This window comes from Mchenga conophoros, linkage group LG15, assembly GCF_057382185.1.
Source record: "Mchenga conophoros isolate Kocher_MC1m ecotype Shallow Benthic linkage group LG15, M_conophoros_male_GT1.1, whole genome shotgun sequence".
NCBI lineage: Eukaryota > Metazoa > Chordata > Actinopteri > Cichliformes > Cichlidae > Mchenga > Mchenga conophoros.
This window is the reverse complement of record NC_140540.1, coordinates 13,995,977-14,015,100: the sequence shown is the minus strand read 5'-3', so window position 1 is coordinate 14,015,100 and position 19,124 is coordinate 13,995,977. Positions and strand designations below refer to the sequence as shown.

The following is a 19,124-nucleotide window of genomic DNA, read 5'->3' as shown; positions in this document are numbered from 1 at the left end:
AATAGCAGGTTATAATACTATAGTTTAGCAGAAAGGTTGAAAACGGGTGAAATGGTTGGCCTGGTTTTGGCCAAAAAGCTGCCTACAAATGTCATTCATTGTTTGAATAAAAATAACAAACAAACAAACAAAACAGGAGGTTTTAGAGATCTCTAGATGTTCTGGTGGGTGGATTATTTTCCTTTGTGTGAAGCTAAGCTAAATGCCAACATAAAATCCATGATAATACTGCAGACTTTCTCATTTAAATCTAAACAAGAAAACAATGTAACATGAACACACTTAAATTTAATGAAATAAAAAACAAGACAATAGTCTTATTTATATCAGATTTATTTATAGTCACATAGTTATCATGTTTTAGTGATTCAAATCCGACAGGCCGAACTGGATTTCTTTTCATGTTAGATAAAGACCAGCAGGAGTAATATTAAGACTGAAGGTTTAGTTCATTTGCTGTTAGTGATATTATTGAACGACCTGCTAGAGGCTGAGGTCCAGCGCATGTGATGGAGTCTGGCAAGAAAGCCTTCTTCTTGTTCTCGTGAAGCCACCTCCATAGATACTCTGCCTTCCCATCACAGAGCCAAGGGTTGACTGTCAAGTCGAGGCCATCCTCTTCCAGCAAGTGAAGTTCATCCAGCAAACCTGGAGGAATATGGCTCAGCTGGTTTTCATCCAGACTCAGGTGTCTGAGCTGAGTGAGTCCCTGGAACAGGTTTTTGGGCAGCTTGTTGAGTTTATTCTGAGTGAGGAAGAGATGTGTGAGGCTATGCAGGCTCTGAAATGCAGATCCATTCAGCGTGTCGAGCTTGTTGTTCTGCAGGCTTAGCCTCTCAAGTTTGCTCAGTTGACTCAGAGAATTTGCTGGTATCTTATCCAGACGGTTGTTTGAGAAGTCAAGGTTCTCCAGGTGGGGCAGCTTCAGAAGCAGATTAGTTGGGATCTCTGTTAATTCATTTCCAGATAAATCCAACCAGGTCAGGCTACTGTTATAAGAAAGCCACTCTGCATCAGCTTTTCTAATAAGGTTATTCTTCAGCACCAAGCTCTGTAGTGGGGCGTGGCTGAAGACATCTGCAGGCAGATTGTTTAGCCTGTTTCCGGTGAGATCCAAAGTGTTGAGGTGAGGAACGCCCCTGAGGAGATGAGAGGGAAGGCTGTGAAGGTGATTGTTGTACAGATGGAGCCCTTGCAACTTGGGTATGGCATTTAGATGGGCCTCAGATATGGAGGTGATGTTTGTGAATTGGATAGTCAGCAGGGTGGTGTTCTCCGGGAGACCGTCAGAGGGGAACTGTGTCAGGGGAAGCTCATTACAGACCACCTCATTTCTTCTGGGATAACAGGTGCAGAGAGCTGGGCAGGAAAGAGCTCTGTGGCAGAAACATGACAACCACAGAAAAGCAAGAACATACCAGGACTTCATATCTAGAAAAGAACACGAGTAGAAGTGAGAGTTAAATACAAGGAAATTATTACATCTGCATTTGCTACAAAACAATGCTACAAGTAACAAATCTTCAAATCAGTTTATGCACATGGCAATCAGACACAGTGAAAAAAACAACAAAAAATACCTGCTGCAATTGAATGTGTGTCCATCTGCAGACTGCTGCTTATATCAGATTTATCACTGCTCACTTCCAAATTACTCATTTGTGGAGACGAATCTCCCAACCTAATCATTACTTATTGTGTAAACACGGACCAGTCACTGCACAGTCATTTGTCAAGGACAGGCAGTTACAACAGAGTGAGCAGCTCATACCTCACGGGAAAGTACAAGAATAAAATACTATAGTTCTACTAAAAACTCCTGAAATAGATTGCTGAAGTCTATTAGTTAATGTCAGAAAATAAAAATACATTGTTGGCTAATTGGTTACTATTGGGTAAAAAATGAAACTACAAAAGATATTTGTACTTTAGATTTTCTTTTAAACAGTGGAAAGGGGATGGGGTAGGCAAGGAAGGAAGGAAAGAGGGAGCTTGTGAAAGGGTAAAAATAAGCATTCCCAAATTTGGTTGATTTATTTTTCTTGGAACAATATTTATCAGCAACACAGAATGTTTGATCAGCAGGAGGGAAAAAATATGTCATGCAAACAGTATAAAGACTCAGGCCTAACAGTTCAAATAGTTTGTCCAGTTAAGGGGCACATCACACCTAACATTGAAATTAAATTATTTTGCATACGTCACTGTTTAAATTGCACAGCCTCTTTTCATTTAACAGCCTGCTATTAATTATTATGTTAAAACATGGAAACATACAGATGCCAGGAGCAACAGTGGAGCAATTAATGTTTTCCCAGAGGTGAGATCTAATGACCATTTCAGTATATTGAACATGATTAATTGATCAACAGAATTCAATTAAGCTATTTAGCGATTAGCTGAATAGAATGCCAGCTGTGATAGGACTGAGGGCAGGAACCCTCGAGACGCTGGTGGTGGAAATAAAGATGGAGGCTTGGATGGAGCTCGAGTAACATGGGAGAGGCGGACATTGGGAGGAGGTGGGTTGCAGAAGTGTATGCAGGGAGAACGACAAAGGAGCAGTGAGATATAAAGTATGCGAAGTTGAGGTTGACTGTCCTGAAGAAGGCAGGAAGAAAGATGATTGGACTAAACCAATGAGGTCGGCAATGAGTTTAATGGTGTTGGAAAGTAGAAGTGATATATTTCAATTAGTATGGAAAGTTAAGTTGTGGTTAAGTTGGTGGAAAACATTACTTTAACACTTACCTGATGTGTAACCTATTTAGTAGGAGAGACAACGTATACCCCAAGTTAATATTGCGATGACAGGATAGTCTTACGTCCATTTTCTCTTGATATTGCCAAAAGGCCAAAAGCCAAAAGAGTCCCCAGGCATCCCGAGTGCCTTTTTAATAATTCCCAGTGGCACCATGTGATATAAGAGGGTGTTGAATAGCCATATTAGTTAATTACGTATTGTAATTATATCTATAGTATTGGTTGGCATTAATAAGGGTTATTCGATAAGATGTTTACTACGTAACACCAGATAATGGTATGGCTTGAGGGCCAATTAGCAGCAGTCTGTAAAGGTCTGTCAGTTACATCAGAGGCTGTTGCTGGCACCGTGTCTCACCACTGGGCTACATTGTTTTATGCCATGTTATGGTTTGGTATTTTAATGTTGGTGAATAAACCTGTAGTTGGTCTGCACCTCATCTCTGCCTCAAGTCTCCTATTTGAACCCAGCCGCTACATTCTAACAGCTCAGTTGGCGCTAAAGAAATATCCTCCACACCATTACACCGCCATCACCAGTCTGAAGTGTTGCTACAAAGCAGGATGAATCTATTCTTCCAAATTATGACCCTTCTGTCCAAATGTTAGAAAAGAAAGACTCATCAGACCAGGGAACATTTTTCCAACGTTTTGTTTAATTTGCAACCTCAGTTTTCTGTTTGTAGGTGTGGCGCCTGATGTAGGCTGCTGCTGTAGCCCACCTGCTTGTGCATTCACAGACGCTGTACTGCATAACTTGGTTGGAGTTTACCAGAGTTTGTAAGGTTGCCAAATTCGGAGTGTCACATTTTGAAATAATGTTGTTTTGTGTAAAAATCTATATAAATGCTAGAGTGTGAAAAACAGTCCACTTGACAATCCAGCCTCATAAAGCAGATATACAGGGAAGAGCAGAGGCAGTAAAAAGCAAAGTCAGGTCAAAGCCAGGAATGCTGTGCTCCTGGCAGTTGATTGACTATTGCAAGCTTACTTGTGTTTTTTACACCCATAATTCAAAAACACACAAAAATCACAAAAGTAAATGAATCAATTAGAAAAACCCCTTAATTCATAAGGTAATTAGAGTCTCTAAAAAAGCTGTTAAAACATAAAAAATACAAAAAAGAAATTCTATCTCAAAAAGTGGAGGAGAAATGTGAAGTAGGATAAATAACTCAAGTACTTTACATAATGCTTTAGGCAAAAAGAATTCATTTGGAAATAAAATTAAAAGACTAACTGCGCACTGACGAGAAAAAGAAGAAAAACACCAGGAGGCGGCTACATGTCACCTGAGACATCAGTGGCCTGTACAGCAGGGTTCATTCATTTGCAATTTAACCGGAACAGTCACACAGCTGATAGACAGAATGGATTAGACCTGCAAGTACGAAAAATGATTTTAGCATCTGGGCAACATGATGAACTATTAAATTATGTATGATGAGTGCCAGTTGGCTTTAGGCTGTTCTAAAAGATTTATTCCAGTGGAGCCCACTCACTCCACATGCACTTGTGAGATAAAGACGGACCTATTCTGGTATAGTTCAAATGGTCTCTTAAAATACGCTGTAGTCAGATGTGATACTGCTGACGGAAAGATGGCTTCAGTGTAACTATAACAACTATTTTTTTAGTGCTGTTCGGCAGTTTAAGAAAAAAAGTACTAATACTACCAAATACTAAACCTTATTGTTTTTAATCCTTTTTCTTTCAAATTGATTGATTTACTTTTAAAGACCTGGTCAAGATAGCATCTGTACATCACTACTGTTTCTGACGCACTTTCTATATCAAAGTAAGTCTGAATAGTTTTTAATGACGGACATCAATGAACAACATAAATCAACAGAGCTACTCATTGAAATGCTGTTAATGTATTATATTATTGTTATTAAAGGGTTTCTTTTAATGCATCACCTTGAGATTTTAAACATACTGTATATGGACAATCAATAATTATCACAAATGGGAATAAAACCATAGTTTCTGTATCGTTCAGATTATTCTGGCATGTGTTATAACAGTTGTAATTAAAGGCTCATGAAAACGTAAAGCCTTCCACTTAAAACTGTATTTATAAATCTACAGAACAACCATATATACTGGATGATGTGGTGCTGATTTATACAGCAATATACAGCAACACTTTGTGTGGCATGATACAAAGAGAGATCTTTTAATGTGTACACAAATGTTTACACACACGCCTATGACAATGATCGAGAAGCAAATTAGAATTAATCACGAAGGATACAGCATGCACTTTCCTCGAATGAAATCCCAGTTGTCATGACACCAGTTTCCTGTCCACATTAGTATTTGGATTTTGTCACTCGCAACAACACACGTAGACACTGCTTCCATTACTGCATGTGAATGGAAATATTATCCAGGGTTCACTGTGAAGAGAAAAACACAAGAAAGGAAATGAGAAATCCCAGGTTGCTTACACAAAATCCACACCTACATTTGCTAGCTAAATGTGTGAAGACCAATTCCTCAAAAGTTGGGATTCTGTATGATCTAAATAAAAACAGAATGGAAGGATTGGCAAATCTCATAAAGTCCTATTTTATTCCCAAAAGGACAGAGAAAAGATATCAAATGCTTAACATGAAAAAATATTAGTTCACTTTGATGTAACATTGCAACAAAGGGCTGGAAAAGTAAAAGAAAGGAACATTTTACAACTAATTAGATTAGCTGGTAACAATTAACATAAAATGAGCACCTTAGACAGGCATTTCTCAGAAGTAAAAATGGGCAGAGATGCAAAATAATCCACTCACAAAATATGGAATAATTTCAGGACAATGGCATAAGACTTTGAATATGTCATCTTCTGTATTAAATAATATTATCAAAGGATTCTGAAAATCCAGAGAAAAGTCTGTGCGCAAGGGACAAAGCTAAAAATCAATATTGTGCAGCCATGATCTCGAAAGGCATATATACCCATCCAGAAGGCGTCGTTTTCAGGATGCCTCACATATTTCAGCGAGACACTACAGTTCAAGCCAACAAATGGAAATTTGGCACATCATGAAACATAAAAAAAGAAGACATAGGACTTTTGAGCAGCTAGAATTTTAAATGAGACAAGAATGGGACAACATTCCTCTCCCAAAAGTCCAGCATCTCAGTTCCCACATTTATAGACTATTGTTAAAAGAAGAGATGGTACACAGTTGTAAAGATGTTCCAATCCAAAGATTTTTTTAGACCCATTTCTGCCATCAAATGAACTTAAAAAAAAGTACATTCCTCATTTTAAACATCTGATATACTTTCTCTGTTATATTGTAAATAAAATATCGGCTCATGAGATTTGCAGATCATTGCATCCTGTCTTTATTGACATTTTACTCAGCATCCCAACTTTTTTGGAATTCAGGTTGTACATAAAAATCACTCAAAAACCCCAGAGGAATCTTTATTTGTTTAAGTTAAGCTCTCCCTGTAGTCCTGAGTGAGCACGCTGACCTTTGCAGGGTACAATAACGTTCTCTTTTTTATCCAGGTGGTCCTTGTGGAACTTGGTGCGGCAGCAGCGGCATTCGAGCGCTGGCGGAGGCTTAAATAAGTCCCACAAAGGCCGGCTGCAGACCTCACAGCTGGATGGAAAATGATAGAGTGCGAGGATAAACTCATGGCCCCTGTGGTTGATGTAGGAGCCGCGATCGCCATGCGGCACAGGTTCCAATGGAGTGTCCTGTTCACGCCTGATGTCGTCTTCACTGTTATACTGGATCAGGGGAGACAAGAAGGCAAATGCAACACTTACGATTTACTTGAAGCAGATGGGTAAACTGAAGATTGGATAGCTGATGAGTCTTGAAAGTCTATGACAGAAAGGAAAGCATTGATGGTCCCAACTCATTACCTTTATCTTTGGAATTTCTCTGGCATCTGCACGGTACACATCACTTTGACTTATAGATCTGACATGAACCAGCTTACTGAAACAGGGAGAGAGATGGAGAAGTTAAGTCTAGTGCTAGCCTAGCAAGATATTTACTTTAGGTATAGAATGATTTAAAAATATTGTAAAGAAAATGCCATTAATTGGCAAATCAAGCCAGTTGAGATTATTTATTTCATTACCAACTGAATCATAAATTTTTTCAACATGATTAACTAAAACCAAAAATTTCCAAACAGTTCCTAGATGAGAGTAATCAGAAGTAAATGTTAGAGAAAGGTTAACATTTTGAATGAATTGAAGGACAAAACATTTTATATGGATGTAATTTTCCCAGATTCCTTTTACAACAAATATAAGAGCAACTTACATTCATGCGTTCATATCATATTTCTATTCAAGTAACTGTTGCGTAACTCTTGGGTTACAGGAGGAAAATGTGCATATACATAGACGGACACATCATATTCTATCCTGTGGGAAAGTGAAAAATTACTCATCTTCCAACGACTTTGTGCAGTTATAAGCAGTTTCATGGCCTTTATTGCAGCAGATTTTATCTACAGCCGTTTCTATTATATTCCACCAAAACCTGCACAGCTTTGACTTTGCTATAACTCTTCATGCTCCATACATAAGATGGAAAAGATGATGACAGGTTCACCTGCTTTGGTTGATAGAAGCGGACCCTTAAAAAAACAAAAAGGGTATTTCCTGCAATGCTGAGGTCTGAAAAGTAGAAACAATTAAAATTTGGGATAATGCTCTACATTTTAGACAAAGTTGCATTTGGTAAAACTGTACTGGATGGATTGTGAATGTTTTTGTGTAAAACCTATGGAAATTAAAACCCATTTGCAGATTCCAAAGCTTTTCCCGTTGAGCCTTGCTAATTTTCATTTGTTCAGTATTTTGCATCATGAGGTACACAAAGTACTTCTCATTTAGTCAACATTTTTGAACGTTGCTTTTAATGACTCACTCATTGTCCGGGGTCATGAAAAGGTTTGCTTTCTCTCGATCCAGCTCAGTGTTATAGAACAGGAGCTTTTTACTGCTCACCACCACATACTGTAGTGAGACACCTATACTGGTGTAATACAAATGGTCACTTTAAATACACTCATAGCTGTAGCATAACATAATTATTTGGTACTGTTTTGTTGTTTACCAATATGATACAGAATAAACTGCTTTTTCATTAATATTAACACTAACAACTCAAAAACAGTCACATGTTAGATATGGGTTGAGAGACCATGTACTAGCCCTTGTTTCCATGTTTTGTTTCATACACCACGTTAATTGATATAAATCATTTCCTTTTAGACCCGATCAGGCAGAGGCTGTATATCGCCAATGCTTTAGATGCACTCTCTACAAATTTCAAAAACGTAAATAATAGGCATGCACAACAAACAAATACGATCACCAGAGGCACTAATTGAAATGCTTAAGTCTTGATTTTTTACATTTTTTTTAATGTATCACCCCAAAAATTCTACACATGGGATTTTAAACATATATGAACAATCAGTAATTGTCATGAAGCGCAAGAAAAACAACAACATTGTTTCAGTTGAGTTCACATTGATCTCTCGCATGTTATAACAGATGTACTTATAAAGGCTCATTTTTAACTCAAAAAGAAGCCATAAAACCGTTTTAATACATTTACAGGACAACCATATATAGTGTGTGATGTGGTCATAGAAACAAAACAATCATATATACTATTAGCTTCACGTTATGTGCTACGATACACAGATATAGATATTTATCGTATATACAAATGTTCAAACACATGCGTAATCTTTTTACAAACGCAAAGAGAAAAAGAAAATAAAGTCTTGTCATAATTATGATTATTAAAAAGAAAAAAGGGCAGTTTAATCGTGAAGATTGTCGCATCTTTTCACTGGATGAGTCACTGTAATGGGAAGACTGTCCTGATTCTCCTTTTGTTAAAATGACCAAAAAAATAAATCCTTTTTCTCATGACGTCAGCCAGTTTTCTGTCTGTATTAGTGTTTTTTTAGGGCTTTTTGTGTTTGTTTTTTTTTTGACAGTCTTCTCTGAAAAAACATAACACACGTAGGCACCGCTTCCAGACCACCATTACTCCACACGGATGAAAATATTAGCCAGGGTTAACTGTGAAGATAGAGGAAAATACAAAAAAGAAGATGAGAAAAACCTGGTATGCTACCAACAGTATGGCAGGACTTCAAAGGCACGCCCACACAAAATCCACACATAGACTAATAAACAAGGAAGCTACCCAGTAACCACACAATGAAAGTGTAGATGCAGGGGAAAAAAGCAGGCAGACACAGTTATATTTATTAGTGTGCATGTTTGCCCAAAGAAAAATAGAAGTAGAAGAAATGGTTTAATATTACAGGGAAGACGCCCATTCGTAGACATATAACAGCCGGAAAACACGTGTTGCTACTCACTTTACTTCTATTCTTTTTAAGCTAAAGAGCCTCAATTAGTGTGATTAGCAACAGTTGTGTTTACTTGCTATTTCATGTCAAAATGGCTGCTGTGAAAGGGGTTAGGCTAACTATAGCAATTAGTATAAAGGAAAGAAACAGGGACAAACAACTAGCACCCGTCTCACTTGAATATAACCTACTAATAAATATTGATCCCACAAATTATGAGAATTGCTGATTTGCACATTAACTGACATTCAAAAGAAATAATCTGAGGTTCATGTTAAGCTAAGCTAAGCTAACTAGCCACTTTTTGTCATCTTAAAAGCAAGACTTAAAAGAAAAACTTTATATTATTTCATGGATTTACTCCTTCCAAACATGTCGAACCAGAATTTTCCCTAATATTTCTGATTTTTTGGTGATATTAACTGAAGCATTTTGTAACTTCGGGATTAAACAGCGAGGTGAGTTGCATTTAGCTGTAAACTTGGAAAGCACACAAAAGCATGCCTCAATACGTTAAAGCCACACATCTCATGCAGAGGTCCAGTTACCCTCTGTCCCTCCTCTTTAACTTTCTTCAGAAGAACATATCATCATCATCATCATGATTATCGTCATCATCCAATGCCCAACTCCAGTCTTTGAGGTCAAACTCAAACAGTCTGAAACATCAAGTATGAGGGGTTCAAGGAGCCTTTAGTGGTCAAAGAGCCTTTAGTGATCTATGGAGTTTGGAAAGAAAAGTGTCCGGACTTCTTTAGTTTCTTGAAGACATTTCGCCTCTCATCCGAGAAGCTTCTTCAGTTTTAAGAGCAATTGGTGGTGAGGCCCAGATTTTTAAGCCTGATTGGAAGTGTCTATCAGGACCTTCCTTAGGGACACTCTCAAAAGGGAGAGTCCTATTGGGAGAGGCGAAACGCCTTCAAGAAACTTAAAGAAGTCCAAACGCTTTTCTTTCCAAGCTCCTTAGACTATGATGACCTAGATGGCTGTGTACCTTAACAGACAGCCTTTAGTGATGCGTTAATATGCTAGACAACACATGCCACTGTCAGAAGGGGGCACCAGTGGGATGGTTAGTGGTTCACCAGGTACTTTACGCTGCTTTCTATGAAGAGTGGGTTAATAGGCACGGCAGCGATGCAGGTGGAGAGGGTCACCAAGCTATGCTACTTACAGTCTCCCAGCATGAGAGACGTTAGAAATGGTGGGGTCAGAGGTGAAGAGATCGGGGGTCAGTGGAGGATGATACGGAGCATGGGGCCAGTGCTGAAGGACAAAAGCAAGTTAGGGTGTGGCTGAAAGTTGAAACTACTAACTGCATTAATGTTCTCATAAAACAAGACAGATACAGTTAATTAGTCCCACAAAAGGTTTGATGCCATTTTCTACTCAGTTAAGTCACTGCTGATGCTCGGTGAGGTGCTGTGTGCGAGCATTAATGCTGCATCATTAATGCAGATGGGAAGGTTCAGAAGTCAGTTTAAAGCAAAATATTGTACATCAGCCAGAGCTTTGGGTTTGTTTCAACTATGCAGAAGCTAGACAATGTAGTTAAGAAACAGCGTTTAAGACCTTTACCTGCATTTACCTGCATGAAAAAAATAAGGTATTTTTCATGCTAACAAAAGCTCAGAAAAGGTTCAGACAATTGAAAGTGAGAAGAGAATAAGGCCAAGAAAGCACAAATCAAAACACAAAAGATCTCCTGATGAGCACTAGATTAGTCAAGTAAAATAACAAGCAGCATCTGCTGCATATTTATTTCATTTAAATTACAAATGCTCTTATTATTTTTATTGCATAAATATTTGAACAAATTGCATTTTTATACTTCTGTTGTTAGTTTCTTAAAACATCAATGTTGGTGAAGTTTCTTAAACATGCTCAGTTTTATTATTATAATAATAAAAACTGAAAACATTTTTCCTAGATGACTGTGAAGGGGATACCCCCATACAGTATGTAAAATTAAAGCTTATAGTTAAGAATAAAGTAACATTTCCAAACTTGTTTTTGTGGGTTTCTCACCTTGGCTTCCCCGATGACGGTTGCTGCCGGGTGGATTGGATCTTTACAGCGCCTCGATGGGACATGCGAGGAGAGGACTTGGGCGAAGGTCGTGGGGATACTTGTGGAGAGGAATGGGGTATTTTTTCAGGGGAATTGCGTGCCACAGGGGGAGGACTCAGTGTCGGGTGTTTCGGGATGCGCTTAAGGAGGTGACTGACCCAGTGCTTCTGCTCCGTCTGAGAGCTGGTCAGGAGGAGTAGTTCTTTGGCCGTGGAGATGTCATAATTCACTGTTAATAAGATTTAAAAAAAAAGATTAAGAGAGAGATATTTCCTTTTTATGACCAAGATTAGATTTTGCAGCTTTTCATACATCCACTTTAGCTTTGATCTTTTTTAGACATGTAGACATGTGAGAATGAATATTGGATGCAGTAGATGGGACATTAAATGGGTTTAACCATTTAAGTTTTGTGTGATATCTGATTGCACTCTAGTGTCTTCTGCGTGTTGTGCACTCCACCCAGGCAGCCTGTGTGAGGTGGATTATATCCTGATGTGTGTGAGAACAAGAAAGAACAGCTTTGGACCCACCCACCTCCCCCACCCCAATATCAAGTCTATGATGTATACATAAATCTATTACATGATGGTGCCATTCTAATCTTGTGTTTTTGTGCGTTTTCTTTATTTTGAATCGTGACAGCAATTCATTTTAATATTTTGGGGCTGTTTGTTAACCAGGTGTTTGAACCCAGATGCATGTACTATGTACAGATTCTTGGGTAATTTTAGTGCAACCGTAAAAATCAAGTTTCCTGTTAAATCCTGAGTGAGCATGCTGACCTTTGCAGGGTATGATAACTTCTTTTTTATCCAGGTGGTCTTTATGGAACTTGGTGTGGCAGCGACGACACTCGAGCGCTGGTGGAGGCTTGAAGACGTTCCACAAAGGCCGGGTGCAGACCTCACAGTTGGATGGGAAATGGTAGAGGGTGACGATGAACTCGTGGCCCTTGTGGCTGATGTATGAGGCGCGATCACCAGAGTTTGTGGGTTCAGCTCCAGCATCCTGCTCACGCTTGCTCTCACCTTCATTGTCATATAGGATCTGGAGAGACAGAAGGCGGCAAATGCAGTTAAAACTTAAAGTTACAGAGGAAGTTTTGTCTTGAAGGTCCGTGAAAGCAAGAAAATAAAGAGAAGGAAACGGGGACGGTCTCAACTCATTACCTGGAAAATCCTTGGAATTTCTCTGACATCTGCACGGTACACATCAGTCTGAGTTACAGGCCGGACATGAAACAGCTTACTGAAAGAGTGAGAGAGATGCAGAAATTAAGTCTAATGCCCACCCAGTATGAGAAACCTACTTTATATAGAGTGATTCAAATTTATTAAAGAAAAGAATACTTGAAATGCAACAACAGATCAGTTTTGGTTGTTTTTATTGTCTTGCATTATTATCAAATCCCATTGTTTACAACGGCTTTAGCTTATTCCCATGTTGCTGTTTGCCATTGCAAAGATTGATTATTCCCAGAGGATGAATCCAACACCCGGCAACATTCATCATTTTTAGTTTTACCTTAACTTCCAGACAAGGCATACAGTGGGGGAAAAAAGTATTTAGTCAGCCACCGATTGTGCAAGTTCCCCCACTTAAAATTATGACAGAGGTCAGTAATTTGCACCAGAGGTACACTTCAACTGTGAGAGACAGAATGTGAAAAAAAAAAAATCCATGAATTCACATGGTAGGATTTGTAAAGAATTTATTTGTAAATTAGGGTGGAAAATAAGTATTTGGTCACCTCAAACAAGGAAAATCTCTGGCTCTCACAGACCTGTAACGTCTTCTGTAAGAAGCTTTTCTGTCCCCCACTCGTTACCTGTATGAATGGCACCTGTTTGAACTCATCATCTGTATAAAAGACACCTGTCCACAGCCTCAAACAGTCAGACTCCAAACTCCGCCATGGCCAAGACCAAAGAGTTTTCGAAGGACACCAGGAAAAGTATTGTAGACCTGCACCAGACTGGGAAGAGTGAATCTACAATAGGCAAGCAGCTTGGTGTGAAAAAATCAACTGTGGGAGCAATCATCAGAAAATGGAAGACATACAAGACCACTGATAATCTCCCTCGATCTGGGGCTCCACGCAAGATCTCATCCCGTGGGGTCAAAATGATCATGAGAACGGTGAGCAAAGATCCCAGAACCACACGGGGGGACCTGGTGAATGACCTGCAGAGAGCTGGGACCAAAGTAACAAAGGTCACCATCAGTAACACACTACAACGGCAGGGAATCAAATCCCGCAGTGCCAGACGTGTTCCGCTGCTGAAGCCAGTGCATGTCCAGGCCCGTCTGAAGTTTGCCAGAGAGCACATGGATGATACAGCAGAGGATTGGGAGAATGTCATGTGGTCAGATGAAACCAAAGTAGAACTTTTTGGTCTAAACTCAACTCGTCGTGTTTGGAGGAAGAAGAATACTGAGTTGCATCCCAAGAACACCATACCTACTGTGAAGCATGGGGGTGGAAACATCATGCTATGGAGCTGTTTTTCTGCCAAGGGGACAGGACGACTGATCCGTGTTAAGGACAGAATGAATGGGGCCATGTATCGTGAGATTCTGAGCCAGAACCTCCTTCCATCAGTGAGAACTTTGAAGATGAAACGAGGCTGGGTCTTCCAACATGACAATGATCCAAAACACACCGCCCGGGCAACAAAGGAGTGGCTCCGTAAGAAGCATTTGAAAGTCCTGGAGTGGCCTAGCCAGTCTCCAGACCTCAACCCCATAGAAAATCTGTGGCGGGAGTTGAAAGTCCGTGTTGCTCGGCGACAGCCCCAAAACATCACTGCTCTCGAGAAGATCTGCATGGAGGAATGGGCCAAAATACCAGCTACTGTGTGTGCAAACCTGGTAAAGACCTATAGTAAACGTTTGACCTCTGTTATTGCCAACAAAGGTTATGTTACAAAGTATTGAGTTGTATTTTTGTTATTGACCAAATACTTATTTTCCACCCTGATTTACGAATAAATTCTTTACAAATCCTACCATGTGGATTCATGGATTTTTTTTTCACATTCTGTCTCTCACAGTTGGAGTGTACCTCTGGTGCAAATTACTGACCTCTGTCATCATTTTAGGTGGGGGAACTTGCACAATCGGTGGCTGACTAAATACTTTTTTGCCCCACTGTAAAGTAGGACAGTATTGAGAGATGTGTTGTAACTGTGGCATTTAACCCTCTGATAGCACAAACCTTTGAGTTTCAGTTGACTTCCACCTGCTCTGTGTAGTTTTGTGGTCTTTATTTGAGCTGATTTTTTCTATGGTCATTTCTATTATTTTCCACCAAAAATCTGCATAGCTTTGACTTTGCGGTGAGTCACCATGCTCTCTGTGGAGCATTTGATGGAAAAGATGGTGACTTAAAATGTAAAATGATTTTTTATTTTTTTAAATTTGGACAAACAAAAGAAAAAAAACATGTTCTGAGTCAAATTCAGTGTTATATTTTAGATGATCTCAGTTATTTGGGATTCAGATATTTATTTTAGTATGATATTGCAAAGCACTATTGGCTAACAATGATTGGTGCTGCTCTCCCAAAGTGTGAGATTTGACAAAGGTTACAGTTATGATGATCTAGAACTCTAGACCTGGCTTGAAAAAGGTTTTACAGCCTTAAAACATCTATAATAATCGCGGGTTATTTTTAGAACGTTAATCCCGCGATAAACGAGGGACCACTGTATTTACTAATGTGTTCCATGTTTAAAAGGTGCTTTTAATGACTCACTCAAGGTCCAGGGTCATGAAAGGGTTAGCTTGCTCTCGATCCACCTCGCTGTTATAGAACAGGATCTTCTTACTGCTCACGACCACATACTGTAAAGGAAATGGAAAACAATAAACAATATAAAAATATATGGGGAAATTATTATTTTTTTTTTTAAATGCAAGAAATATTGGTGGATTCATTACTTTTTTGTCCCAACCAAATCGCTTGGTGTTCTTGGTAGGAAGTGAGATCCAGCCCTCCAGCCTGGAGTCTAATGAGTGGAGGAAAAACAGGAAGGTGTTAACATACAAAAACACAAAAACCTTTAATTGTGCGAGTCACTTAAAAGCAAATATTGACAGTCTCATGCTTTGGTGGCACTTTCTTTAAGAAGAAAGGAAATTCTTCCTCAGTAATACAAAAGGGCAAGGCACAGGATGTCCTATTCTCTGGTTTGAGACTATTACGTGAGAACTACAAGATTTCTAAGAAACTGCAATTCCAAAACATAACAAGTGCATAGTAGAGATATAAAAAGAACGAAAGTAACTTAATTATTAGTAGAAATCCACACACAACTTCACTCTCCAAATCTTTTGTAGTGGAATAAATTTCAGCAAAGCCGTGCTGCATCAAGCTGTGTGTGTTTGCACAGCTACACACAGGGATTAGCTACAGGTTCGCGGTGTTAGGCAAGGGTTTGGAGTTATTTTATTCCAAACTCACTCAAATTAGAGAAGAAAATGAACCCCCCATCCATAATTTTATGGATAAATATTGTAAAAAGCTCTTTCAAAAAAAATTTGCTTTGCTTTAGTTTCAATCCACATCCTGGCTTTGAACTGCCATGCAGGGTCACCTCTAGGTTCAGGTTCGGTTTCAGGCTCAGAGGACGGTTCATAGGTAAGGGCCAGGGGAGTTTGGCCCCGCTCCTGACGCCCATCATGCTCTTCTTCGTCCTCAGAGTCAGAGCCAAAGAGAGCGTGAGCCGAGCGAAGGTTTGGCCGAGTGTCGATGCAGACGGATTTGTGTGTGCGCTGGTAGGTGAAGGACATTGATTCTGAGGTGTGAGAGTGAGTAATGCGCACTGCACCGGACCATGAAGAGAGAAGTTAAGGTGAAATAAAAGGGATGAAAAGGAAGAGGCATAATGAGGAAAAAGAAAGGACTGGAAGAAAGGTATAAAGAAGTGCTTTCGGACCCTGAATATAAATGTTAAAGAAAATCTTTGCGATGATGACAGCAGGATGAAGGGTCTACCTGGGTATCCTTCTAAATCCAAGTCGTTGCCACTGCTGATGCTGGTGGAGTCCAGAGAGTGAATGCTGAGGGATGTGATCTGGGATCGCAGCTGCTCAATGTCGCTCTCTTTACTGTCCAGCGTCATCTGAAGATCTAGACGCATCTGGTTCTCTTCTGCCATCAGCTAAATAAACAAACAGCTTGTTAGCTGAACTCACTTTCTCACTTCTAATGCAGAATATTGGGGAAATAATTAGAAACACAGAAACGATGGATATTTTCTTCCAAGAATATAAAGTGCATATTTTTTCAGTTTGATCTACATGGAGAAATGTTTTCCCCTATACAATTTCATAGCATCTTAAATGAAGTTAAAAAAAAACCCAAAACATATCAAGCTGCAATTCCTTGAATGGCCACCTGAAGCTGACTTGAAAAGAGCCCATCTGCAGAATGAAAGTGCCCAACTTTCCAGCAGAAATAAAGATGATTAGAGATTAGTAGTTAAACTTCCACAGTTTTAAAATAAATACACTAATGGACACCAGTGCTACTCCTCAGCCTCCTAGTGGATGCACTTAAGATATCAATTTGAAAGTCCTACATCACCTCGTTCTTGACTTACTGTATTCACAAAGTTGGGTGTCCATGCCGCCGCCGACAATACCCATCAACACTGATTGACAGTACTGCTCACAAAGTCGCTAAATGGAGCTCTTGTCTGTGTTTGGGGCTGTCGGTAGCCTTGGAAGCATTTTAAATGCAATTAATCAGCCAAATATTTTGGTCTCCGTGTGTGTGGTTAACTGAACAAAAAAACAAAAACAAAACTGTCCAAGAAGTCTGTGATCCACCGAGTATTATTTGGGAATTTACCACTATGAATTGGCCATCCCTACCAACCCTCAAACACTTTTCATTCAAATATGGCCATTTCTGGCTTCAAAAAACCAAGATGCTGAGGGAAATAATAGAAAAATTGAGGCTTTTAAACAAAAGTAAACAAACCAATAGATAGTAATAAAGCTTCATCCATCTTCTATGCACTCTCAGCTCAGGTCCTGTAGAAAGCACTCCAAATCTCTAGCTGACACTAAATATTGAGAAATTCTAGAAAATCCCAAGTCTTTTCCCCCCCAGTATCTCTGTCTGTCCGTCTCCTTCTCTACAGTAAGAATTTTAATTGGTAATCAACATTCAGCCTCTCTCAGTATCTCACTGATTCTTTCTGGCAAATGTATCTGCTTATACGCCGTGCATTTATTTTCTGGGAGTGTGGGCGTACTGACCGCCTCCATTTCAGCCAGCTGGTTCTGGTATTTTACGATGGCGGTGCTGAATTTCTCCTTCTCTGCTTTCAGCTCCAGCTGCAGTTTCCTGTTCTCCTTCTCCTTCTTGTGCACCTCGGTGTCAGTGCCTTGGTGGCCTCCCCGCACCTTCTCCCTCCTGTTCATCACCTCAGCCAGTTTGTTCACAGCCTGAGAGAAAAAAAAATAAATCATGTAATATATACTTTTACAGAGATCTATTTATGATAAATACAAGCCTGGTAAATTCAACAGGAAAGCCTGCAGCAATATGTTATATGTTTCAGTAACTTTTACCCAGAGTTCAACACAACCAAGAGTAGCATGCAAAAAATAAAGTGTAGCAGACTTTCCAGACCTGTGCAGGCACCCAGACACACACCTGAATTTTTAGCGTTCTTTCGTTGCACAGCTGCTTATCAAAGGACTCTTTGAAATAGTTCTCTTCATCTTTTGCTTTCTGGAGTTCTATAAAAATAGCAAATCAAAACTCATACATGTTTCTTAACACAATGTTTCAGAAATTTGGTTAACAATTTACAGGACAAATACTCAGTTTTTCGATAAACACAACAGTGGCTACTTTTCTGACAATTTTACATCTTTATCTGCGTAAATAATGCCAACTTTTAACACACATTCTATAACTTGGAGGAAATGACTTCTTGATAGAAATTTGTTTTATCGGTTGCTCATTACAGAAGAGTGACGCTCACTTTGTTGCATTTCTTTCAGCTGGTTGTTGAGTTCTTCCTTCTCACTGGCCAGGTTGGCTACATCCACCGTCAGCGTACGATTGGACTCTTCCAGCTGTGAAGGTGGATAGAGCAGAGGTGAGGCGATGTTATCAGTGGATACTCTGCATAGCAGTCAGGTGACAAGAATACTTTAACTCATTTCAAAACAAAATGTACTTTGAGCTTTCCAGAATGAATAAAAGGGAACAAAGCCAAGCCAAACATTAGTGACTCTTATTGTTCTTAATAGTTTATGTGGTTGCAAAAATGATGGTCTTGAGGGTAAATTGCTACTGACATAACTAAATATTTCCCAGGGCATTAAAGATACCTTGCAGAGTTTCTAGCTACAACCAGTGGTATACAGAAGTGTCAAGATTTTCTGAGAAGGTGATAAGTTACAAAAAAATGTAGCAACAGCAGGCAGGGACTTCATCCAAACAGCTAACAAACATTTTTTGGCTCGAACAAACAAAACTTGAGCCGATCTTACCGAGCTGATGGTGGCCTCCTTATCGCTGAGCTCCTGCTGGTGCCTCATCATCATGTCGCTGATCTCTAGCTCCTTCATGATCTTTTCTTTCTCCAGATTGGAGAACTGGTCCTCAACGACAGAACGAGCCAACTTCTCAGCGTCTGCTTTGGTCAAGCTTTCTTCCAGCCGGGTTGTCAGTGACTTCCTGCAGAGGGAAAGAGAGCATGAATTACCATTATCTTATTAATTACCAGAGCTGTATAAATCCTAGAAAGACAGGAAGATCCCTGCTGTTATTACCTAAAAATCAACAGCCTGTAGTGATACCATGCACTGATATTTCTGGGACTTTTTTGTCTCTGCTGAATTTGAAAGCATTATATGTCCACAATAATGTTTGGCTCGAGTGCATC

The 19,124-nt window shown here is 39.4% G+C and overlaps 2 protein-coding genes across 7 annotated transcripts in view; both read right to left on the bottom strand.

Moving 5' to 3' along the window:
* Positions 1-311: 311 nt before the first annotated feature.
* Positions 312-1,717, bottom strand: LOC146558025 (uncharacterized). The gene is made up of 2 exons (XM_085247948.1): positions 1,581-1,717; positions 312-1,431 (listed from the first exon to the last, which is right to left on the bottom strand). The coding sequence occupies exons 1-2, from the start codon at positions 1,687-1,689 to the stop codon at positions 431-433; spliced, it is 1,110 nt and encodes a 369-aa protein (XP_085104074.1). The 5' UTR covers positions 1,690-1,717; the 3' UTR covers positions 312-430.
* Positions 1,718-3,401: 1,684 nt separating this feature from the next.
* The window catches only part of LOC146558024 (rho-associated protein kinase 2-like), a 40,058-nt gene continuing 24,335 nt past the window's right edge, over positions 3,402-19,124 (bottom strand). The window contains exons 22-35 of one of the 6 annotated variants that reach the window (XM_085246134.1): positions 18,730-18,916; positions 18,216-18,309; positions 17,882-17,967; positions 17,482-17,670; positions 16,211-16,376; positions 15,810-16,037; positions 15,154-15,221; positions 14,969-15,057; positions 12,381-12,459; positions 11,994-12,258; positions 11,167-11,437; positions 6,650-6,725; positions 6,250-6,511; positions 3,402-5,165 (exon numbers count right to left, since the gene is read on the bottom strand). In XM_085246134.1, coding sequence (XP_085102260.1) covers positions 5,152-5,165; positions 6,250-6,511; positions 6,650-6,725; positions 11,167-11,437; positions 11,994-12,258; positions 12,381-12,459; positions 14,969-15,057; positions 15,154-15,221; positions 15,810-16,037; positions 16,211-16,376; positions 17,482-17,670; positions 17,882-17,967; positions 18,216-18,309; positions 18,730-18,916 — 2,074 coding nt within the window. In that variant the 3' untranslated portion in view covers positions 3,402-5,151. Of the gene's footprint in view, positions 5,166-6,249; positions 6,512-6,649; positions 6,726-8,148; positions 8,843-9,686; positions 9,798-10,312; positions 10,405-11,162; positions 11,438-11,993; positions 12,259-12,380; positions 12,460-14,968; positions 15,058-15,153; positions 15,222-15,809; positions 16,038-16,210; positions 16,377-17,481; positions 17,671-17,881; positions 17,968-18,215; positions 18,310-18,729; positions 18,917-19,124 lie in introns of those variants that run through there. The other 5 variants (XM_085246135.1, XR_014888484.1, XM_085246136.1 and 2 more) reach the window with 5 other exon arrangements.